The 26,089-nt window shown below is 41.8% G+C and overlaps 1 protein-coding gene and 1 pseudogene across 2 annotated transcripts in view; both read right to left on the minus strand.

Annotated features, from left to right (window-relative positions):
- The window catches only part of KIF4A (kinesin family member 4A), a 107,872-nt gene that overhangs the window by 30,471 nt on the left and 51,312 nt on the right, over positions 1-26,089 (minus strand). For both annotated transcript variants that reach the window (XM_045847500.1, XM_045847501.1), the window contains exons 14-18: positions 18,495-18,551; positions 17,338-17,523; positions 3,819-3,922; positions 2,720-2,864; positions 1,843-1,953 (exon numbers count right to left, since the gene is read on the minus strand). In XM_045847500.1, coding sequence (XP_045703456.1) covers positions 1,843-1,953; positions 2,720-2,864; positions 3,819-3,922; positions 17,338-17,523; positions 18,495-18,551 — 603 coding nt within the window. The remainder of the gene's footprint in view (positions 1-1,842; positions 1,954-2,719; positions 2,865-3,818; positions 3,923-17,337; positions 17,524-18,494; positions 18,552-26,089) is intronic.
- Positions 5,427-5,694, minus strand: LOC123824364 (annotated as a pseudogene).

A 26,089-nucleotide genomic window follows, 5' to 3' on the forward strand; every position in this document is an offset into this window, starting at 1 on the left:
GGTTTAGCTGGGAATGTCTTAATTTTGCCTTCAATTTTGAAAGAAAACTGCTGTCTGTAAGATTCTTGGTTGACAGCACCTTTAGGTTTTAATTCCTCCAAACTCTTTCCCCAGATGAAATCGGTCTCCTTGCAGAAGGTGGTACCCTATGGCTGAGCCTGTGGCCTGCTGCTCGCCCATGGGCAGAACCTCTGCACCCCAGCTCAGGGCCTGGGGGCAGGCACAGCAGCCTTCTTCTCTGAGTGACATTTCTGTTCTAAGTAGGGTGCTGTGCTGGGACAGTAGACCCTATTTTTTTTTCTGGCTTGCCTCTCCGGACATGGAACCTACACCCTATGGTTAGATGGGCTGGGGTAATCAGGCCCTTGTACTCCCAGCCTTGCACAGCAGGGGTCGAGCTTTCACCCTCTGCATGGGGGCTGCGTGGAAGAAGGGACACCCAGACCTCCTGGCTGCCCTCGCCTGAAACAGAGCTTCAGTAGCATGGAGCCAAGGGGGATGAAACAGGAGAAACCACAGCCAGAGACTAGAGGTACGGGGTCATTAGGGGGAAGGGGGAGTTGGTGGTGGTTCAAATGCCACAGACCCTTGCTGTTGTTACTGAGATTAAGCAGTAGTCTTGGATAATTGTTTACTTGCTGTATGTCCTTAGGACAGTTTCCAGAGATTTTTAGTGGTTGTTTTCATAAATTTTAGCAGTTGTACTTCTCTTACTGAGTAGAGTTCATGAAGCTCCTGCGTGCTGCCATTCTGAAGTATATCTCTCCTTATTTCTTGACATATCACATTCTGGCCAATTCTAAAAGCGTCTCCAAATTGATACCCTTTCCAAGAACACTTACGACTCTAATTTAGGCCCGTACTCTCTTTCTGGAACATACAATGTCTTCTTACCTTATGTTTTGGCCTCCGGTTTCTTAATACTTCAGCTTGTTCTGCATATTACTCCCAGACCTATCTTTCTAAAGCACTACTTAGCTGATCACGCTGTTTCTCAAAAACCTTAAAAATCTTTACTTGGCTAACAAAATCAAGTTCCCGCTTCTTGGATCTTTAACAGTCCAGCTTCGACTTGTCTTTCCAGTGGAATCTTCTACTAGCATCCTCCACCCGCCCCCCCCGGGCCATTGGCCATCCCCTGAACACGCCTACAAAGTCGTCATCTCCTGCGGCCCCCCCCCCCGCAATGCCTGTACTTGTCTCTATGAAAACCCGCCCTGTGATCCAAGGCCTGCTCACCTTTCATCTTTTTCACTCCAACTGGAAGTGCGCTTCCCTTTCTGAATTACTGTGGTGTTTCAGATCATTTGTAAAGCAGAGATGTCTTTATTCCTTATATTGGAGAAAAGCATGCTTATGTCTCATCTTCCCCTTAAATAAGGCATTCTTCAGTGGCAGAGTTCACATGCTACTCATCTTTCTATTTTCTGTGGTATCTACTGGGTAGTACCTTGCACATAGTAGACATTTAATAAGTAGCTATTAAATTCATGAATGTGTCACATGTTTAGAGATAGAACTTATTTTAAAAAGACATGATTTAGCCCTGGCTGGTGGTATAGCTCAGTGGATTGAGCATGGGCTGCAAACCAAAGGGTCACCAGTTCGATTCCTAATCAGGGCACGTGCCTGGGTTGCGGGCCAGGTCTCCACTCGGGGCCATGTGAGAGGCAACCACACACTGATGTTTCTCTTCCTCTCTTTCTCCCTCCCTTCCTCTCTCTCTAAAAATAAATAAATAAAAACCTTAAAAAAAGAAAAGTATTAAAAAGAAAAAAAAATGATTTAAAGTTCATTAGCCCAGAGAAGGGTTTATTACTTTTGAGGAGGGTCATTACTTACTCGTTCTTTTAATTGGATTACTTCTTTGTCTTTTTGTTGCTTCCACTGTCTAAACTTCTCAGCATCCTCTTTCATCTGACGCATTAACTGTACCCGCTGGTTTTTCATCACCTGGAAAAACAAAAACAAAAACCAGTACAAGTATTAGTTACGTGCCTTTTTTTCTAGGTTGATGTGCAGATGGAGAGCCTGACCATTAAGAGCGCAAAGTAAGCTGAGAAGGCCGCCAGCAGATTTTCAGATCGGGCTTGCCTGCGTCTGTACCTGGAAACCCTTGCTGTGCCTGCACAGGGTTTCCAGGCGCAGATTGCACAAATAAACACTCTGAAGAAATAAAAACAAAAATGTGCCCACAAGCTAAATCCATAAACCCTATAAACCCTAAATTCGTGGTATATAAACGAAATTTCAAGGAAATATCTACCAAGCCTCAGGACAAACCCACCTAGCTGCCTTTGTATCCAAAGGTTTCAGTACAAGTGGCCTATAACCAGCCCTTTGCAGACACACTGAACGTTCAATAACTGAAAATTTTCTCTAGGTGTCTGTCATTTTGCAACAACTTTATGAAATTATTTCACACGACCATGGAAGGTGGTCAGGATATCACCACTAAATATTAAGGTATCTTTGCCCTTTGGTTTCAGAGAATCTAACATGACACTCTGAATGTCAAAGAAGGGTTTTGTTATTCACACTCTAGATAGCTGCTAGAACAACGTCCTGCAAAAGGGACATTTGTGGAGATTCACACACTGGAAATGGTGACCCTGTCTGCTGCTTTCTCACCTGAAAACACCTCTATAGTACAATTCCAAATGGAACACCTATGCGTGTAAGTTTCAGCAGGGTAAATGCATGGATGAAAGGTTAATACCCGTATCTCCTGGTTCAGTTTGGAGACAGTATGTTCTGTGGATTCTTTCAGCTTCAGAAGTTTGGACTGCTCATTCAGTTTCTTCTTCAGATCAGCTATTTGACCCTCTAGCTCCTGGAGACGTTTGCGGCGGCGCTCACTCAACCTAAACACAGAGGCTGCAGAAATGAAGACCAGCAGCAGCAAAGCCTGACTCCGGAAGACATAGCATTAGACTCCCAGGCTTATAACCCGGATGCATACGAAATAGGTGACCAGTCACGTAGCCATCGTTAAATATGAAATGCCACCCAAACAATCAGAACTGTCCCAATAATGGGGCCTTAATGCACAGTGAAAGAACAATTTTTGTGAGTATGTAACAATGCCATTGCCTCAATATAGTCCCCCACGCCGCTGTGTGTTAAAGGGATGGTTCTTTGAAGCCATTTCATTTCACTTTAGCTGTAAGAAATAATTCCAATAATGATTACACAAGTATGAGACAGAAAGGAAACATTTAGCATAACTTTTAAGAACATGATCCTTAGACTCAACAGAGAGATGTAACAGAGGCACTGAGCAAAGAGAAGGCAGAATAGAGATTAAGGCAGAGGTTTGAGGGGAAGGATACTCTGGTTATCTGTCTTGGTTTTATTGTTAACTGACTAAGAAATGGCTGGACTGATGTTCCATTTACTAGCCTGCACATTAATTCTATTCACAAGTTAATTTAGCATCAGTGAGGGGACAAACTGTTGCTGTCTGGTAGGACGGCTGATCTTTCAAAACCCAGCTCCAATGCTAACTCCTTACAAGGCCGTCCTGGGCCATGGCAGCCTAAACCACTATGTCCCGCCTCTGAACCCTTGGAGCAATTACTACCTAAGAAATGCATCTGGCTACTAATCCTATGCTGTGTCATGGCATTCTTTTCCTGTCACTATCACATGTTGTTTATCATCTCAATGAACTAAGTTTTCTTGTGTTTAGCTCTTCCCTCCAGAATGAAGTTGAAAGTTCGTGGGGACAGGAAATGGCTCTTTTGCTTCACCACTTCCTCTACAGCTCCTCGTGCATGGTAGGAACTTGATGGGATTGTTATTGACTTTTTTCTTACTTGGCCTGGTTGACATCCTTCTTCGTTGTCTGAATTTCAGCAAGCAGTTCTTCCTTTTCCTTCTGCAGATTGATGACTTCCAATTCTAGATTTTTTATGTTATCCTACAAATGTTATAGGTCAGAGACAAAGAAGGCATTAAAGGCACAGGAAGAAAATCGCTTCAACATTCCATGTCTTAAGGAATTATGCACTCAATGTCACCCCTTCAATTGCACACTAAAAACATTTGTACTTGATTTGACGGAGACTGATGTTAGGCAGTGGGAAAAGGATGGACTTGGAATCCAGGGGCCTGGGCTTGAGCCTTGATTCCAGGACTTACAATCTAAATATCTTAAGGAAAGTCACTTCATCTGTTTTAGCTTTAGTTTCTGTGCAGAACAGCGTTACTATAGCAGGCGTGAGACTACTATCTTTAAACAGGCCTGCTTGGAAGTTTGGTTCTTGGCTCATGTCTGAAAAACTTGGGTTTTGGTAGGGTTCCCACCATTCCGTAACTGATAAAAGTGGCTCCCTATTCCTGAACTGTGAGAACAAGATGATTTATCCTGAACACATGCTTTCCTACTGAGAGTCTCGAGTTCTGGTATGTGCTGGGCAGAGAAGACCTAGATGACTGGCCCCAGGTAAAAACCCTGGATTCCTAGGCTCAGAGAAACCGCCCTGATGGACAACATTTCACACATGTTGTCACAACCCTTTGCTGGAAAAAGAAGATACATTCTGCATGACTCCGTGGGTTTCCTTCAGACTTTGGCCCCACGTGCCTTTGCCTTTTGCTGATTTTGCTTTGTACCCTTTCACTGTAATAAACCTTGGCCGTGAGTGTGACCACATGCCGAGTCCTGTGAGTCCTCCTGGCGAATCGTCAAACCTGGGGTGGTCTCAGGGACCCCAAGAGTTGCCCCCTCTATCTAAACACTTAACCACACCATTTGCATCAAGGGGTTGTTGGAAAGATCAAATAAGATAAAAAAAAGTAAAGACATTTTATAAACCGTACAGAGTTGCACAAACATCCCTATATTCAGAACTTTCAAACATGTACTCAATAGCAACTGTAGATCTGTGTGCATTCAGGAAACGCATTAGTTTTGAAGACTAGGAAAAACCCAATGGGCAGATTCCTTCCTGTTATCACAATGAAAAAAGATGAAAGGAAAATGATGAAAGGTGAAAGAGTGGCTGGCAGCCAACAAGAGTATATGCAAGCGCTAGACCAGCACTGAAATGACACCAAGAAGCAGAGGCACATTAGGTAGGGCTTTAGCTGAGAAGCTTTCTCAATAGGCATGAGCTACTTTCCACGAAATATCCCAAACCACTTCAGTGTAACCAATAAAAGCTGAACTCACTGCTTTATAGTTACCTCACATATTTAAATTGGCAGTAACATACATGTATATGCATGTTTACTTATAGAACTAACATATGAAGAAATTTTTTTTTTTTATAAAAGCAATCACATAGCATTTATCGTGGTCTGGCAATAACAAAAGGGTACTCAAAACAATATGAATAAATGTTCAAGGACTACCCGCAACAAAGAACACTTAAACACAAACTGTATTGCTCCTCAATGATTTTTCATTTCATTAGTCATTTCTAGTTGGAGACACTTAGGAGAGTAATATTATCTCCTTTCAGCATGATCTGACCTAGTTGTTTTCTTGACTTTGTTTTAGAATGAATCTCTTCTGCATCATCTAATACAAGGTTCATCAAAACCAATGATACAGCCCTCTATCTGCATATTCACTTGCTCATAAAGCCACACCTGAATCCGAGACCTATTTTGCAAGTAACTGAAGATAAGGTTGATGGGCTGCACCATCACCTTCTGCACTTTTTGGCCCTGGCCACGGTATGCCATGGTGGAAGCTGACAAAAGACCACCATAACTCACACGCTGCTTCAAAAAGCTACTTCTGCTGAAGACATTCTTGTAAAAAAAAAAAAAGTCCAGATAACATATACAAAGGGCAAGTCCCCTTGACTGCCCCACCTCTGCCAAAATTCCAGTCCCTTCTCCAGAAGTGACCACAGTTACTGGCTTAATGCAGGACTTCCAGATGGTTTTCTAGATGTTTACATATTCTAGACATTTATACATATATGTAAATCCATAGAATATATGTTATTAATAAATATATGCAGAAAATGTCTAAAATATATACTATATGTAAATAGATACAAAAATAACATATAATGTACACACACACAAATGTGCATATATGTATGTGTGTGCCTATTGAAATATATTAAAGATAAAAAGAATTACACTTAATGTACATATTATTCTGTAACTTCCCTTTTTAAAAAACCTGGTCTTGGAGACTTATTTATATCACAGCATATATAGAACTATCTCATTCTGGTTTTCTGCCATAATGAAATATTCTTGTACATGCCTTCCATGCACATGTGCCAGGTTTTTCTAGAGTACAGACAAGTGGAATTTATAGGATCATGGGGAGTACACATTTTCAATTTTCACAGATACTACAAAATTGTCCTCCAAAGTGGCTATTCCAATTTACGCTCCTGATAGCTATATATGTGTATGAGAGTATTTGTTTTTCTGTACCTTTGTTAACATTTGATATCACTACCAGACTTCCAAATTTGTACCAATCAGAAGGGTAAAAAATAGTATGTCTTTATTACACACGCCACATTCAGTCAATAATTGTCTCATCAACTCCACAAAAGGAATTATTCAAATATTCGAGTCCTAGGCTACTATAACTCATGGTAATCTTCATTAGTCAGAACCGATACCTCTTCACATTTTTCCATGGTAATGCTTCAAAGTGATAGAAAAAAGTATAGCTTAGAAGGAGAGACAGCTTTGACTGGTGTGGCTCAGTTGGTTGGGCATCGTTCTACAAACTGAAAGGTCACCGGTTCGATTCCTGGTCAGGGCACATGCCTGGGTTCTGGGTTGGTCCCTGGTCAGGGCGCAAATGAGGGGTAACTGATTGATGTTTCTCTCCCTCTCTTTCTCCTTCCCTTCCCCTTTCTAAAAGTAAATAAATAAAATCTTTTAAAAAAGAGACAGCAATTTACATGTGATTTTAAAAGTACTGTTTATATTAAGATTTCCTCTTTTTTAGATTCCATTTTCAATAAATGTTATTTTTCAATTACAGTTTACATTCAATATTATTTTATATTAGATTCAGGTGTACAGCATTTATATCCTCTTAACTTTTAGGTTTTAGAGCACAGGTATGTTTGATTTCTAGGCATAAAAGGACAGGATACCTTACTACAGCTGTATCGTAGCTCATTAGCAGCACCTCCTCATACAGCTGGTGCTACACTGCGGGGACACATCCCTACGTTTCCAGGCAAGAGCACAAGAAAAGAGGAATAATTTCTCAGCCTAAATGTTAATCTTTTGTTTACTCTGAAAAGGCCAAAAGACATTCAACTGGGGAAAAAAAGCTGCATTTTCACGTCCTGTTAACATGAAAGATCGAGCTACATATTTAACTTGCTCTCTCCTGAAATCCCACTAAAATGACCTAAAAGAAGGGTATAAGTCAGCAAGGATGAAAAGAGCAGTCAGAAGATATAAATACATTTTAGAAAAGGAAAACAGTTGGGTGAGTGGTAACTGAGCTAGCAGAGTGGCAAAGCTAAAATATGACTCATGCAGGACAAATGGCAAGAAGAAACAAGCCGATTTATCCCCTAGACCACAGAGAGGAGCAGAGGTTTCCTCTCTGGACACACCAAACCCGAGGGGTTGAATTCACAGAGAGCAGACACAGGGGAAGGCAGGGATAAAGCATCGTCTGCTGATAGAGGATTAAAGAGAAGTCTGCATATGACTAGAAAGACTCCAATTCCCTTCTTTTCTCTGGGTTACCAGAAACACGGCATACCACCACTCTGCCCACATAACTCCCGGCAGGAGAATGAATGAAAGATTTCTTCGTTAGAAACTGATCAGCCCAAGAGAAGCCCACGTGTACAGAACTTCCTATTGTTTTTTAGTGCCTCACTGTTAAATATAAATGGACAGCCAAGGACCACTGAAAATTTGAGTCATGATTCTTACCTGAAAGAAAGACCAAAACAAATACACTAAAGGAAGAGATTTGGAGAAAGAGGTAAGGCAGGGAAGAAAAAAATCTCAAGAAAATTTAATTTCTATCCTTAGAGATGAGCATTATATCCATGAAAAAAAAAAAAAGAAGACTAGTAAAGAAATAACACAAGAAAAACTTGTATTAAATTTCTAGATCAAAAGGACGCCAAGAACCAAGCTCAATAAATGAGAAAAGACTCATACCAAGGCACATCGCTATAAAATTAAATTACAAATTGGGACAACAAAAATATCCTAAAAGTTTCCAGAGGGGAAAAAAATGCAGGTCAAATAAAAAGCATCATAAATTATAGTGGACTTCTCAGCAAAATTGGAAATAGAAGACAATGGAGCAAAGCCTTCAAATTTCTGAAAAACAGAATTTCATTGTAGAATTCTAAACCCAGCCAATCTAACAAGTGTAACAACAACAACAGAAAACTATGTGCAGGCATGCAATTGTTTAAAACATTTCCCTTTCATGTACACTTTCTCAGAAAGCTACCCGAGTTGTAATCCACCTACGCAAAGGAGTATCCGAAGAAGGAGGAAGACACTGAATCTATTTCAACACAGATATGAGGAGTGAAGCAGATTCCCGGGATGATGGTCACTGGTTGATGGCTGGACAGCAGGCCTAGAGAAGGCAAACCAGGACAGAAGATTCTAGGAGGGCTTTCTTCGAGAAAGAAATGGATAGCCAGCAGAGCAGCCACTGCACAACAAACAAGAGAGAGTGACTGCCTAGAGAAGCTGGGGGAAACAGCAGAGGTCTCTGGGGGCAGAGGAAACCGCCCAGGATGGGAGGAACCGGTGAGCGCCATCGTTGACGGTTCTCCTGGACCTGGACTGTTCTATTCAGGTTCCGGTGGACCCACAGGGTGCTGGAGCACGTCCCCACCCACTTCTACTGGAGTGAGACCCAGCAGAAACAGGAGAGTGCCAGCGTGTGCAGGAAAGTGGCCCCTCCACCGGGAGACTGATCCAGCAGGTGCAACTGCTTTGTGCCCCCGCTGGGCCACACACACAAGGGGCTCCCCTACCTGGACGAAGTGTGGAGCCAACAGAACACTGAAGTACCTACGTGCAGGGCTGCTCTGTCCACAGAAAGTACAGAGACAGTGGGGTGCTACTGTGCGCTCATGGGGGCCTGCCCGCCCTCCCCCGCCCCGAAAGAGCAGGGAGCTGACAAAATGCTGTGGTGTCCTGCTCACAGCACTGCCCGGTCCACACGCATAAATGGGGCTGCCCAGCTGGAAGAAAGTGTGGAGTTAGAGATACTTTGTGGTACCCACACACCACACTGCCCTGTGTTGAGTGAGTGGGGTGCTGCTCCACATGTGCCTATGCAGGGGCCCATGCCTGCACCCAGGAGAGAGTTCAAAGTACTGTCTGCATCCAACAGGAGAAAGGGCAGAGCTAGTAGGGCACTGAGATACAGTCAGGCAGAGTGGCCCTGCACAGACCCTGCTCCGGCTGCAGATAACTTGAGCAACGGGGCATGCACACAGGGCCGCCTGTGGAGTAAGAGGGGTGTGGCTGAGCCTGCAAGGAGCTGTACTGGCCAGAAAGGGAGCAGGACTAGCCAAGTGCTGAGGTGGGCACACATAAACCTGACCCAAAGGGAGGGGTGGCAGAGCTGCTGGGGTCTACAGATGCAAGCTCACGAAGCACCCCTGCAGAGACCCAGCTGGGACCACAGACAGTTGAAGCAACAGGGCACGCCAAGGGCCCAGGGGGTAGCCCCAGGTACATCAGGCAACCCCACCCACATTATAAGAGCAAGGAAGCAAGCGCACAGCAAGCCACCCCACCCAGAACACACCCCTTCAGCCCAGGTGACACACCAGGCAGGCACTGCACACACCTGCCCCAACTACAACCTGCCTGCCAAAACTATTCAATATGCAGTCTACTTGGAAACCACGCTTTCAAGATTTGGAGAGATACCTGCTCCACCCAAATCCTAGGAGTAAACACAAAGACAAACAAAATGGTGAGACAGAAGGATATGCCCCAAATGAAGGAACAAGGTAAAACTCTAGAGGAAAACCCAATGAAACTGAGATAAGTAATTTGCTCGATAAACAATTCAAAGAAACAGGCATAAGAATGCTCAACAAACTTGAGACGACAATAGAAAAACTCAGAAAACACTTCAACAAAGAGACAGAACATGTAAAGAACACATCTGAGATGAAGAACATAATAGCTGCAATAAAATATACATGAGAAGGAACCAACAGCAGCTTAGTTAAAATAGAAGAATGGATTAGCGACCTGGGAGACAGAATAGTGGAAATCATCCAATCAGAATAGTAAATGAAAAAAAGAATCAAAAAATGAGGATAGTATAAGAGATTTCTGGAATAACATCAAGTGCCCTAACATTTGCATTATAGAGATTCTAGAGGAGATGAGAGCAAGAGGGCAGAAAGAATATTTGAAGAAATAATACCTGAAAATTTTCCTAATCTTGGGAAGGAAACAGACATCCAGGCCCAGGAAGCACAGAGAGCTCTAAGCAAGATGAACCCAAAGTGACTTATAACAAGACATATTCTAATTAAAACAGCAAAAGTCAAAAACAAAGAGTCAATCATAAAGGCATAAGAATGAAAACAAGTCACAGACATGGAAAACTTGAAGACCATCAGCTGATCTCTCAGAAGCAACTTTATAGGCCAGAAGGAAGTGGCAGGAGACATTTAAAGTACTCAAAGAAAGGAAATCACAACCTAAAATACTTTTTCTTTCTTTTTAAAAAAGATTTTTATTTATTTATATTTATAGAGAGGGGAAGGGAGGGAGAAAGAGAGGGAGAGAAACATCAATGGGTGGCTGCTGCTCATGCACCCCAACCAGGGACCTGGCCCGCAACCAAGGCATGTGTCCTGACTGGGAATCGAACCAGTGACCCTTTGGTTCACAGGCTTGTGCTCAATCTACTGAGCTACACCAACCAGGGCCTAAAATACTTTATCTAGCAAAATTATTTAGAATTGAAGGAGAAAGAGTTTCCCAGACAATCAAAAACTAAAGGAGTTCACCACAACTAAATCGGCCTTGCAGAAAAGGTTAAAAGACAATAGTAATAAAATTAACTATAACTGTGACAACACAAAACACAAAGATATAAAACATGACATCAAAAACAAAGAGGGAGGGAGGAGTAAATATATATTGCTTTTAGAATATGATTGAACTGAAATACCTATCAGTTTAAAATACACTGCTATAGATATAGATGGATATATATGAACCTCATAATAACCATAAACCAAAACCATGCCAAAAATACACAAAAAAAAAATGAAGGGAAAGGAATCCAATCAAAACACTAAAGGAGACCAATAAATCAATAGGAAAGAGATCAAGAAACAGCATAGAATAACAAAAACAGTAAAAAACAATTAACAAAATGGCAATAAGCACATACCTATCAATAATCACTTTGAATGTAAATGGGATTAAATGTCCAATAGAAAAAGACAGGGTAGCTGAATGTATAAGAAAACAACACTCATCTATATGCTGCTTATAAGAGATACACTCAGATCAAAAGACATGTATAGACTGAAAGTAAAGAGATGGAAAAAGATATTCCATGCAAATAGAAATAAAAAAAAAAGCACCTGGGGCAGCAATACTCATATCACACAAATACACTTCAAAACAAACAAGGTAAAAAGAGACAAGGAAGGGCATTACATAATGTTAATGTTAAAGGGGTCAATCCAAAAGGAGGGTAAAACAATTGTAAATATCTATACACCCAACATAGGAGCACTCAAGTATAGAAAGCAAATGTTAATATACGTAAAGACAGAAATTAACAATACTATAATAGTTGGGGGCTTTAATTCTCCACTTCAATGGATAGATCATTCAGACAGAAAACTAATAAGGAAACAATGGCCTTAAATGCCACATTAAATCAGTTTCACTTGCTAGACATTTACAGAGCTTTTCATCCAAAAACTGCAGGCTACACATTTTTCTCCAGTGCACATGGAACATTTTCCAGGATAGATCACATGCTAGGCCACAAAACAAGCCTCAATAAATTCAAGAAGACTGAAACTATATCAAGTATATTCTCTGACCACAATGTCATGAAACTGGAAATCAACTATAGGAAAAAATGGAAAAAAAGACAAAAAACAAAAACAAGTCCACAAATACATGGAGATAAAACATGCTTCTAAAAAAGCCAATAGATCAAAGAGGAAATAAATAGGAAATGAAAGACTATTCTGAAACAAATGAAAATGAAAATACAACTTTACAAAATCTGTGGAACACAGTGAAAGCAGTTATAAGAGGAGTTTATAGCTATACAGGGCTACCTGAAGATGCAGGAAAAACTTCAAACAATCTAAATTTATACCTTAAGAAACTTGAAAAGATGAACAAACAAAACCCAAAGTAGAAGGAAGGAAATAAAAAAGATCAGAGCAGAAAAAAATGAAATGGAAAATAGAAAAACAATAGAAAAGATTAATGAAAGTAAGTTGGTTCTTTGAAAGGACAAACTGATGATCCTCTAGCAAGACTCATCAAGTAGAAAAGAGAACACAAATACATAAAATCGGAAATAAAAGAGGAGTAATTACAACCGACACCACAGAAATACAAAAGATCATTAAAGAATACTATGAACAATTATATGCCAACAAATTTGAAAATCTGAAAATGAATAAATTTCTTGAAACATACAACCTTCCAAAACTAAGCCAGGATAGAAACAAAGGATCTGAAAAGACCAATTGCTAGCAATGAGACTGAGCAGTTATAAAAAAAAACTCCCAACAAATAAAAGCCCAGGACCAGACAGCTTCACAGGTGAATTCTAACAAACATCTAAAGAAGAATTAGTACCAATCCTTCTCAAACTATTCCAAAAAATTGAAGAAGAAGGAACACTTCCAAACTCATTCTATAAAGCCAGCATCACCTTGAAAACAAAACTAAAGACACCACAAAGAAAGAGAATTTCAAGCCAATATCCGTGATGAACATAGATGCCAAAATTCTCAAGAAAATACTAGCAAACCAAATTCAACAATACATCAAAAGGATTATACACCATGATCAAGTGGGATTTATACAAGGGATGCAAAGGTAGTTCAACATCCACAAAACAATGTGATTCATCACATCAACAAAATCAAGGTTAAACATCGTATGATTACCTCAGTATATGCAGAAAAAAGCAAATTCAACATCCATTTATCATGAAAACTCTCAACAAAGTGAGTACAGAAGGAATTTACCTCAACTTGATAAAGGTTATACATGACAAGCCCACATCTAACATCACATTCAATAGTGAAAAGATGAAAGCTTTTTCTCCAAGATCAGGAATAAGACAGGGATATCTGCTTTCACCACTCTTATTCAACACAGTACTAGAAGTCCTAGACAGAGCAATCAGACAAGAAAAGGAAAAGGCATCCAAATAGGAAAGGAAAAAGTAAACTGTCACTATTTGCAGATGACAATATTATATATAGAAAACCTTTATATATACTATATAAAGAATCCACCAAAAATTAATTAGTAAATAATTCAGTAAAGTAGCAGGATACAAAATTAATATACAGAAATCCATCACTTTACTATACGTTGATAACAAACAATCAGGAGAAATGAAGAAAACATCCTCATTTACAATTGCATCAAAAAGAATAAAATATCCAGGAATAAACTTAACCAAGGAGGTAAAATACTTGTACTCTGAAAACTGTAAGATATTGAAGAAAGAAACTGAAGAGGACACAAATAAATGAAAGGATATACTGTGCTCATGGATTGCAATGATTAATATTGTTAAAGTGACCATACTATTCAAAGCAATTTACAGATTCAATGCAATTCTTGTAAAAATACCAGTGGCATTCTTCTCAGAACTAGAACTATTAATCCTAAAACTGATATGAAACCACAAAAGACCTTGAATAGCCAAAGCAGTCTTGAGAAAGAAGAACAAAGTTGAAGGTACTCTGATCTTAAACTATACTACAAAGTTATAAAAATCAAAACAGTATGGTACCGGCACAAAAACAGACACATAGATCAATGGAACAGAACAGACAGCCTGGCAACAAACCCTCACTTATATGGTCAACTAATGTATGCCAAAGGAGGTAAGCATATACGCTGGAAGCACAACAGTCTCTTAAACAAGCGGTGTTGGGAAAACTGGGCAGATATGTGCAAAAAAGTGAAATTGGACTACTCTCTTACACTATATACAAAAATAAACTCAAAATGGGTTAAAGACTTAAATGTATGGAAGTAAACTATTTCACATCAGTCTGAGTAATATCTTTTGGATACATCCACTTGAGCAAGGGAAACAAAAGCAAAAACAAACAAATAGGACTACATCAAATTAGAAAGCTTCTACACAGCAAAGGAAGCCTTCAACCCAAACAAACAGGCAACCAACCAAGTGGGAGAGGATATTTGCAAACAACACCTCCAATAAGGGGTCAATATACAAAATACATTACAAACTTGTATAACTCATTAACAAAAAAACTAAACAATCCAATTGAAAAATGGGCAGAGGACATGAAAAGACATTTCTTCAAAGAGAACATACAGATGACTGACAGACATGAAAAGATGCTCATCAATTGTTATCAGGGATATGAAAATCAAAACAATAATGAGATACCACCTCACACCAGTCAGAATGGCAATTATCAAAACGTCAACAAATAACTTCTGTTGGTGAGAATGTGTACTGTTGGTGGGACTGCCAACTGGTGCAGCCTCTGTGGAAACCAGCATGGAGATTCCTCAAAAAACTAAAAATAGATGCACCATACAACTCAGCAATTCCACTTTGGGGTATTTATCCAAGAAAACCAAAACACTAATTCAAAAAGATACATGTACCACGATGTTCACTGCAGCATTATTTATAACAGCCAAGACATAGAAGCAACCTAGGCATCCATTGATAGAGAAAGATGTCAGAGATACACACACACACACGCATGCACACACACATATGTATATACACACACATATAAAAAGGAATATTACACAGCAACTGTTTCACTTATATGTGGAATCAAAAACAAAATGAAGCAAACAAATAAACAAAACCGACTCATGGAAACAGAGACCAAAGGGATGGTTATTAGAAGGAAAGGGGGAGATGGATGAATGAGGGAAGGGGAATACAGTTAATGATATTGTGACAAGTTTACACAGTGAAAGATGATTACTAGAATTAGTGGGATTAATACGTCGTAAGGTATTATGAAAATATCAAATCATTATATTGTACACCTGAAACCGATATAGTATTGTATGCCAACTATACTTAAATAAAAAAAATTTAAAAAATGAGATTAACTGCAGAATACACAAAACGCTAGACAAGAAAGCAAATGGAATTGCTTGACACTGTGTGGCTCAGCTGTAAAATATATACATAATCATAAAAATGTAAACATTAAATATTCATCATAAATGATGTTACCATTCTGAAAGACAGAGCTGAGGCAGTGCGCATGGCTGGCAGTCTAAGGGAGTGACACTCCCATCTTCCATGGTGGGAATTCTACCGATAATGTTTAAAAATTTTACATTGATATCATTATACTATCAACTCTTATCTAGAAAGACTGAGGTAAATGTCAGAAGAAACAGCTTGAAGAACTTAAAGAATAAACCTAGAGAACAGGAGAAAAGATAGTAGTGTGGGAGACTGCTTTTGTTTTTCTGAGTATTATACTATTTGACTTTTAAAAATGATAGACATGCATTTGTTCGACAGAAGTAAAAACTAAGTTTTAAGAAAGTTAAATTAAGACTGTGATAATAAAAAGGAAATAAAACTTCTGTTGGCAAGTCAGTACTTTGGAAGCAACCTCTACCCTTGAGGGGGAAAATGGCAAAAATCATTTAGTAAAAATAATTTTCAGCCCTGGCTGGCATAGCTCAGTGGATTGAGCATGGGCTGTGAACCAGTGTTGTAGGTTCGATTCCCAGTCAGGGCACATGCCTGGGTTGCAGGCCATGACCCCCAGCAACCCCACATTGATGTTTCTCTGTCTCTCTTTCTCCCTCCCTTCCTTCTCTAAAAAATAAAATAAAATAAAATCTTAAAAATTAAAAAAAATAATAATTTTCTTGTTTTTATTCTGAAAATTTAGGGGAGCTGGTGGTAGAAATGCATGAGTGCTACAGGGATTTCTTGATACCAGAATATCGGACTTTGGGGTTATAGCCAGATGGGAAAACAATGCACCGTTCCTCCTACCAGCTCTGCTGACATTCCTTTGTGGATGAGAAACACTGAGCTACAAGGGAATAATAAGGTGTAGGGCACAGGTGGCAAATACAAGGCCCATGGGCCGAATCCAGCCCTCCACCTTATTTTACCTGGCCTGACACCTTGTTTCTACCCGGGGGCCGCGCTGAGCTCCTTGCCCTTAGTTAAGGAGTAGTTACATTTATACAGTCCTAAAGTTATATCCGGCCCTTTGAAGGTGACTGCGAGGCTGATGTGGCCCCTGGTGAAAATGAGTTTGACAGCCCTGGTGTAGAGCAAGGGTAACCTTGTGGATAACCTGAAAGCCTCAGACTTGCCCTTAAGTAAAGATGAATCATCTTCATTAGAAAGAGCCACTTCGAACGACCACTAGGAAAAACAGGTTAGCCTTTTGACAAGGCACGTGCCATCCACCACAAATCCCTCCATAACTGACCCTCTAACTCAGACCATGTACCTTTTGCAGAATCCCAGCACAGTCATTAGAACAAAATTTCTCCAAGTAGAGAACATCTCTATTACAACATTATGCAATTTTAGTAAAACCTATTGTAGGCCCTAGCTGGTGTGGCTCAGTGGATTGAGTGCTGGCCTGTAAATCAAAGGGTCGCTGGTTCTATTCCCAGTCAGGGCACATGCCTGGGTTGTGGGTCAGGTCCCCAGTGGGGGGCACACGAGAGGTACCACACATTGAAGTTTCTCTCCTCTTTTTCTCCCTCCCTTCCCCTCTCTCTAAAAATAAATAAATAATTTTTTTAAAAACAACCTATTGTAGAAGGTAAGGTATTAAATTAAATAAAGCAAAATTACAGGTTTCCTATCCTGAATGCATTCTCCTTTTTAGGATTTTTTATTGTTGTTCTATTACACTTGTCCCAATTTTTTCCCCTTTGCCCTCCTCTGCCCAGCCCACCCACCCGCCTGCCCCCCTACAGTCCATTCCCACACTGGTGCCCATGTCCATGGGTCATTCATACATGCCCTTTAACTAGTCCCTTCCCCTTCTTTTCTTAACTAACAGTACAACTCCAGTTGTACTACACACATGCTGTCATCATCATGTTTGGCGGTGAAAGACAGAGCGTAGACATTAACAAAGACTGCTCTACTACAGGCTTTACCTGGTACTGGAACTGAATGGGCTGTAGTTGGCTGCCATCCTGGGTCATCTTCCTGGCCAGGGCCTCTTTCAGTGCAAGGGCTTTATTCAACTCGACCAGCTCCTTGGACATCTGAGCTTGACGTAGAGCATGTTGAGTGGTAAAGCCATCGGAAGACCTGCTGGTCTGGGGACAGGTTTCCAGTAGCTGCAACGGATCGGGAGAATGATTGGTAAGACAAATGAGCAGCTGGAGCTCCTCGGGCACTACTTGATCGAGTCTCACAGCCACTTCTCCATTACCAGCACCTATGTTCTTTGAAAACCGTGGCTATGCTTAATATCTGAAATAAATTGAGCTGGGCTATTTCCCTGCTCACGCAGGTATCTCATATCTTATATCCTTTAACTGACCCTTTCAGAGGGAACTAAAAGTTTCCTGCCCTTTGCTTTATGGACCAGGCCAACATGTCTCACTTTGACCCCACTCTGAGGGGCCCTTCCAAGGGAGAGGGCTCTGGAAACGGAGAAGGGACTTCATTTTCCTCACACAGCTGACCTCTGGCACCTGATTCAGCTCTCATCTTCTTTCAGAATATGAAAACTGCCGATAGATATTTGCTTTAGGGAGAAAAAGCTGCCTAGAGCACACACATCGCCCAGCCTTTCAGTTTGACTTTGCTCGCTAACCTTCAGCCAACATCTAATATATTTTATCTATTCTTGTCATGTGAATACTCAAAATATTCTCCTTGGTCCTTTTAGCTCCTAACCATCCCATACATAGAAAAGTGTAATGAGAGGAAAAAAAAAAAGTCTCTTCCATTTCCTCTCTAATGCTTTTCTGACCTTGCCATGATTTCCTCATTTTAACTTGCTAGAAAGTGGATGCAGAACACTAGCATCTAGCAAGAGATCAGGAAGCCAGACTGCAAATGGGGAAAGTGACACACCTGAGAGGCCCTGCCACCCATTAGCAGTTTACAGTTCAAGATGGAGCCTACCCCAGTTAGGGGATTGGACACAGCTCAGATTTATATGCCAGATTTCTGGATTGCCCAGGCATGCTACGGAGGATGGTAGCAGTTGGGGGTTTGCTCCCTCGGCCGAGTGATAAATGAGAGGCAATGGCACAGTTAAAGCTCCTGCTTCTACTACACAAAGGGGCCAATTACTTACAGCTTCTGGTTCCGCTGCAGTATCAATGGCCGCAGTCATGCAAGCCACCGTTTCGTCCTGCAATGACAAATGATGTTTCAGTTTAGGCAAAGATTCTGAAGTGAAGCTTACTAGTGGGATTTTTATGCTGCCTCTTTAATTTTTGTCAAGCGTAGATAGACACCATTTAAGGAGCTGAACCCTTTCTAGGCACATAGACTCCAATGGCCACGCATTTCCGTTTCCTACCTCTTGAGAGTTTGTCTTCTTTATAGGGAGGTCGATTGTACAGTTTGCCAAAAATAGGGTCATGTGGCACCTTACATACAGGGTGGGGCAAAAGTAGGTCTTAAGTTATGAGTACATGAAACAAGAGTTCATTCTCATATTATGATTTATTAATTATTGTACTGTTTTCCATACGGGAAACTGTATGCCTTCTTTCCCCCACCCTGTATTCATTGTACCTCTTCGGTCTGGCCAGAGATCATTGGGCCAGCGTGAGACACTTAATCATTCCAACAGACAAAAGTTTAAGCGACTGTATAGATTCCACCCCTTCCTTTTATGTTTTGACCACTAAGTCTACTTTTACAACATACAGGTCTAGACAGTCCTCATGGACACACCATCCTAAGAACATACGTATCATCAAATAAAGCCAATGCAGCACAAAAGTGAGCAGAGTCAAGGTTTTCTTTTTAAAAAATAATTTTATATATTTAGACTAAAGAGAGAGGGGAAGGGAGGAAGAAAGAGAGAGAAACATCGATGTATGAGAGAAACATTGATGGACCTCCTCTTGCATGCCCCCGATCAGGGACCTGGTCCACAACCCAGGCATGTGCCCTGACTGGGAATCAAACCAGCAACTTTTCCGTTCACGGGACAATGCCTAACCCACTGAGCCACACTGGTAAGGAAAACGGTTATTTTTGATTTTTATTTTAAAGTCAGTCAAGGTAGCAATAGCCCACCCTCCAAGGAAATAAATGCCATGGTGGATACCCCAGAAAAATGTACCCATGAAGCCAGATAAATATACTGTAGCCACTCTTACTCTTATATCGTAAGAATCGATCAGATGCAGCTACTCCAGGTTGTGGAGGAAATGTGGAGGCACTAATTCCCTCCCAGAGAAGGGCAAATTCCTTTTCTGAGCATTGAAACACCACCTAGAAAGGAATTCTAAAACCACTTATTAGGATTAATTTGTTTGTAGGCTATCACATGAGCAAGCTCAGCTCTCCCTGGTGGAACTTTGGCTTTATTTGGCATTGCAACCTATGGATTGCCATTTCCGTTTAAATGATCCTGCAAAGCCCTGAGAAGAAAGGATTACTTTCAGGAAGTCACATGATGAAGCAGGTTATAGGTGAAAGAGCTATTGGCTCAATAGCAAGGAAAGAATTTAGGGTTAGTGCACGCAGTCTCCGCACCAGCCCAGGGAAACATTACATGGTGTTGACACTTCAATCTCAGTACCTTTAAGATGAGGAGTGAAGAGGCCCTCAGTAAGTGCTGTTTATAAAGCATTTCCCTTATTCTACCCAGAAATTCTCAACTAGTGAGACCCAAAGAGAATTCAAAGGCAGTGCCAGTGTTCGCACATCCTTTCTCATCATGATTGGCAATACTGGTGATTCTTTAAGAGCAAGACACACTAACTCCTTCTTTTTAAAACAGAGTACTTCAGTCTTGGCTGGTGTGGCTCAGTGGATTGAGCACCAGCTTGTGAACCAAAGGGTCGCCAGTTCGATTCCCAGTCAGGGCACATGTCTGGGTTGCAGGCCAGGTCCCCAGTGGGGGGCATGCGAGAGACAACCGATTGATGTTTCTCTCACACATACATGTTTTTGTCTTTCTCCCTCCCTTCCTCTCTGTCTAAAAGTAAATAAATAAATTATATATATATATATATTAAAAACAATAGAATTTATTTTGTTGAACAGCCTCTTGCCTCTTTCTCCCTCATTCCAAAGCTACAACTGAGAACGTTTTTCTTTACATATTTTCCTCTTTTATTGTTGGTCTATCACAGTTGTCCCAATTTCCCCCCTGTTGCTGTCCCCGGCCCTGCGGCACCATGCCCTGTACCCACAGTCAGCCCCCACCCTATTGTCCGTTTCCATGGTGAGAACTTTTCTCAAGGTAAAAAGACATGATTTACTGAAGGTGACGATCAGGGGAACAAGGCTAGGGCACAATGAGATAAATTAACCAGCAACACTCGCCCAAATGAAATCCGTGCTGGTAGGTTGTAGGCAATACCATTACTAGGCATGCAAAATGTTTTTTATGGAACTGGTCTTGAAGGAGGGAATGGAAAGAAATGCACGGATTTCTTCACAGGTAATTGCAACAAGAGAGTTTACTTGAATTATACTTTAAAGGGATAAAGGGTACAGTTCAGCACTTAAAGCCCTAGGAAAAAAGTCTGGGAACAATGGCTGCCTTCATAACAGAAAAGGGGGTATTTACCCACTACTTAAGATAAAAATAGTTCTAATCCAAAACGAAGGGCACAAGCACTTACAATGAGACATTTTGCTTTCACTATAGTGAGTCTTAATAATAAAAAGCCACAGGGTACACTGTTAAATAATTTTCAAAAAAATATGTAGCTGGGAGGGACCCAAAACAATAGATGTGGAGAACTCTGATTCAAGAGTCCAGCGGGAGCCATGGGTAAAAGGACTTATTCTGCCTGTGACAGTGGTTGGATGCCAGGGACTTTATCAGCTTGTGGCAATCTTTAGCACCCTGCTCCTCTATGTACCAAGTGAATTTTAGTGGCAGACACAGTGATTCTGCAGAGTTCCTTGGAGCCAGCACCACTAGCAATTTCCTCTATAGGCATGCCACGTACCAGTCGTGTTGCTAGATCCTCACTGAGGCTATGCCTTTTCTTATTAACTTGGTCCCACAGGTTTCCCTTTCACCTTCCCCGTGTGGCTCAAAGACCCAGAAATGAGGTGGCGTGGCCACAAACAATGGTGCCCTGGACCACTCTCTCTGATCTTATAAGCTTTGGCTCCCATGGGGTTCTGCAGCCTGTTATTTTAATTTGGCAGCGACTCACACAAGGTTTTCATGTTAGATGTTCCAGCTATATTTATGATGGGGGACCCAAAAAGCCCGGAGTTATCTTCTGGAGGGTGGGTCCCTTGTAGTACAGACTCCCCCCACTAGGTAGTGTTCTAGGAACCCATCTGTATCAGTGTACCAGCTGGCATTGTTGTGAGAGGCTGCATTCGACTTCAGTGAATTTTTTTGAAGACTCCTTGAATGTGTTTGCGCATTTCATGATGGGTGAATTACAAGTGCACCTGCCAACACCATGCTGAGTGTTCATAATTTTTTGATCAAAAATGGCATGACCTCTGTGCCCCACCCTCCCTATTCACCCCCCAGCAACTTGTTTTTGTTACCCCGGATGAAAAAAACGTCCTCAAAGAAAAACATTTTGCTGATGTGGGAGAGGTAAAACAAACAACTCCAGAAGCAGTAAAAGGCATCCAAATTGACTAGTTGAAAAACTCACTGTTTTGAGCAGTGGGAAAAACCATCTCAATTGGTGTGTTACATCAAATGGACAGCACTTAAAAGGTGACTGAAGTTTAAACATGTGAGAATACACACTTTTTAATAAATTACATTTGGGGGGGGTCCACCCTCGTAAGCGGAGCTATAGACAGTGAAGTTTAACCTTGTGATAGCCACCCTCTGGCTTTATATGTCAGCCACACTGAAATTCTCACTGTGTTCCAAACATTTGTTCCTCCTTGTTTTTGCATTTACCTTTTCCCTCCCTATACATGGCCCTTTCCCCTCTGTTTGTGTGGCAAGCTCTCATTCATTTTTAAGGGCCCAGTTTCTTCTGTGCTGTCTTCCTGAATTCTCTAGGCAGTTAACCGCCCCCTCCTTCATTCCCCAAAACACTTGGCTGATATTGCTAACGTAAGAAGATTAAAGCACATGACAGAGGGTCCCCAGTTTTCCTTGCCCCCTTTCCCTTTCCACTTGCTGTGTCATCTCTCACCTGTGAACCTTGCCCAACCGACAAACTACAGGGCTTGCAAGAACAATCCTTGAAAATAATTGAACCGTTATAAGCATGGGACCGCACTGATGTTCTTTATCAACAGCCATGAAAACTGAAACAACCTCCACCCCAAAAGTTTCACAGCAATTAACAACACAAGCTGCTGTTTGAGCCCCACCCTAGGGAACTACCTGAGTCACACACGGATTGGAGCATGGTAGGCGCTCCCTGGGTTCGTCAGCTGAATAATGCCTTTAAGCCTCGATTTTGGTCCCTTCAATTATTTTCTTTTGCTATTAATACAGTACTGAGCAAGAGTACACAGCTAGTGAGCGGCAGGAACGGCTTTCCAGCAGGGTCTGTCTGGCTCTGCAGCCCAGGTTCTCAATTACTGGGGCCTGCTGGTTGGATAAATGAACCGTCATCTCGAACTGCTCATGATCGTTTTGTACAGTGCTACTTATTCTGAAACGCTGCTCTCTAGTCCTGTGGGAGTTTAGTTATTTAATTTCCTGGAACTGGCCATCCTGAACCTTCTCCCCATCATACTACCTGGTATTTTTTCAATGGCTCTTTAGAGTGAAATATAGATGTGGATGATTTTGTAATATGCTTTTGACAACTCTAGAAAATGCTGAGCAAGACCTGGGGTACAGAATCACTGTTCTGAAGAAATTAAATATTCTGCCCAAGAGCTAGGAATTACCACCAGGCACTTACATACACGTTGCTGCTTCAGAAGGATAACTAAGAGGGTATAGATGGAACAAAGCCAACCATAACCCCTTATCCAAACATGACCACTTAATATAATATTATTTCAATTTTTAAAAAGTATGTATACCTAAGAACTAAGAAAATGAACACTAAAAAATTTTTAAAAGGTTTTTAGGAAGGTGTTGGAATTGTAAGAATTTTTTCTTCTGGGAAAAACAACAAATAACAACCCCTCTGTCCCCTCCAAACCCATCCATAACTACTATAATAGTTCTAAATGTAAAAAAAAAGGGGGGGACTTATAGCAGAATGATGATTGAAACTAATTTATTATTGGTTATAAAGAGCCCTGGCTGGTGTGGCTCAGTGGATTGAGTGCCAGCTGTGAACCCGAAAGGTCGTCAGTTTGATCCCCAGTCAGGGCACATGCCTGGGGTGTGGCCCAGGTCCCCGGTAGGGCGCGTGCAAGAGGCAACCGATCCAATGTTTCTCTCCCTCTCTTTCTCCCTCCCTTCCCCTCTCTAAACATGAATAAAATATTCAAGAAAAAGTGAAAGACCTATGGTATTCCCTGTTTGTTTTTTTTTTCTAAGCTATTTGTCAGAAGCCAGCTTGTTTAAGATTGGGGTATGGTACAAGGCCCCTTCCTAAGTTAGCCTACACCGAAAGGGCTGCAAATCAATGACCGCTGCTCGAGCTACCCAGGCAATTTTGCACATATACAGGGTGGGGCAAAAGTAGGTTCATAGTTGTTCAAATGTAGAGCAACACACTAATTCAACTGCAAACATACTTTTGCCCCACCCTTTATGTTGCCGCTTGCAGCATTTGATTAGAATGCTAAAATATTAATGTACCATTGCATATGAATCCTAAGGATGTTTCATTTCACAAATTCATATGTAGATCATATCCAATGACCATGATATTTGTCCTCAAACAGCTGACAGTCTAGTTGTTTCAGCAGAAGACACAGAGTTGAACAGATTTATATGCATTGAGAGACACATAGGAGGGCTTCTGGTCAGCATGGCGAAGTAGGTAAACGTGGTACTCACACCCTCCCACAACCACGTCAGATTACAACTAAACTACAGAACAACATTCACCACAAACCACCTAAAGTCTAGTTGAACGGAAGTCCTATAAGTAAGGATGTAAAGAAGCCACATGGAGACTGGTGGGAAGGGCAGATCAGAATGGGCTGGTCCCACAGCCACGTGTGGTGGTAAAAAATCTGGAGAGAGATCTTGGCTGCAGAGGTCTTCAGGGAGTGAGCGGTCCCAGCCCCACACCAGGCCCTCCAGCCCTGGGTTCCAGTGCCAGGAAGAGAAGTCTCCATAACTTCTGGCTGTGAAAACCAGTGGGGATTGTGGGAAAACCAGGGTGACTCAGGGGCTCCTGGAATCCCAGGCAGTTCCTCTTAAAGGGCCCATTAACAAATGTACTCGGACTCAGTCTCTCTGAGCTCCAGCGCTAGAGCAGCAGCTTGAAAGGCTCTAGGAACTGAACGATCCAGTGAGGGCTGGAGGGCCAGGTTTCTCCCAGACAGAAGTGCTGGCAGAGGCCATCATTCCCTTCTTGAGCCCTCCCCTCACAGAGCTGGCAGGTGGGCGCCATATCTGAGTCTCCATCCACCTGGCTCACACGGCTCACCCTGCCCTGGTGATTCACTGATGCTCCAGTCCACACAACTTGCAGGCTCTCCCAGGACGCTTCCCAGCGACTGTTCCATACAAATGGCCTATCTTAGCTCATGTTGCAGACTTTCCTAAAGTCTCTTAAAGAGTCACAAACCCCAAACAAGCAGTATCTAGCCTTGGTGTGTCTTGTACCTCTTGGTAATCAGCCTCATGCCTAGCACTAGCAGAAGCTGGGCTCGGTTCACAGCTTGGCCTCTCCTGGGCACATCTCAGCCTAGCACAAGCAGCAGCCACTTGCAGGTTGCTCCGTAGCTCATGCCAGGTGGCCCCGGACAGGACACAGGTGACAGCTCATCTTGGCCCATACATCCCAGGAGGCCTTAGAGCCAATGTACCTGGTAGACAGCTTCAGACCATGCTGCAGCTCCACCCAAACACCTCCATGAGTGACATACACTAGAGGTGGGCCCCTTGGGCACCAGAGCCCCGCTGAAGTGAGTCCTGCTCCATGGGGTCGGCCCCTGCACAGTAGCTCCTCCGCTGTAGTCTCAGTCCTTGCAGCCAATTGGCCTGGAGGTAAATCCCTCCCATTGATCTGCCAACAGCAACCAAGGTTCAACTACAAGAGGAGGGTGTATTCAGCCCACACGAAGGGCGCGCCTCGAGTGCCCAGCTTGGGTGATAGGAGAGGCTGTGCCCGCTGGACCCTGCAGGACACCTACTACATATGGCCGCTCTACCAAAACTGGGTGACATAGGAGCACTATTTAATTACATAGAAACAAATACAGAAGGCTGCTGAAGAAGCACATCCCAAATGAAAGAACAGAACAAAACTCCAGAAAAAGAACGGAATAAAATGGAGACAAGCAACCTGCTAGACACAGAGTTCAAAATATTGGTTATAAGGATGGGCAATGAATTTAGGGGAAGAGTAGAGGGACTTAATGAGGACTTCACCAAAGAGATAGGGAACATAAAATAGAGATAGAAACATTGAAAAAAGTCAGAAATGAACAATACACTAACTGAAATGAAGAATAATTTACAGGGAATCAACAGTAGAGTAGATGAGGAAGAGGATCGAATCAGAGATTTGGGAGATAAGGAAGCAGAAAACACCCAATAAGAACAGCAAAAAGAAAAAAGAACCCAAAAATAATGAGGATAATTTAAGGAACCTCTGGAACAACTTCAAGTGTACATATATT

This window comes from Phyllostomus hastatus, unplaced genomic scaffold (assembly GCF_019186645.2).
Source record: "Phyllostomus hastatus isolate PE091 unplaced genomic scaffold, TTU_PhHast_1.1 phas_contig_551, whole genome shotgun sequence".
Classification (NCBI taxonomy): Eukaryota; Metazoa; Chordata; class Mammalia; order Chiroptera; family Phyllostomidae; genus Phyllostomus; species Phyllostomus hastatus.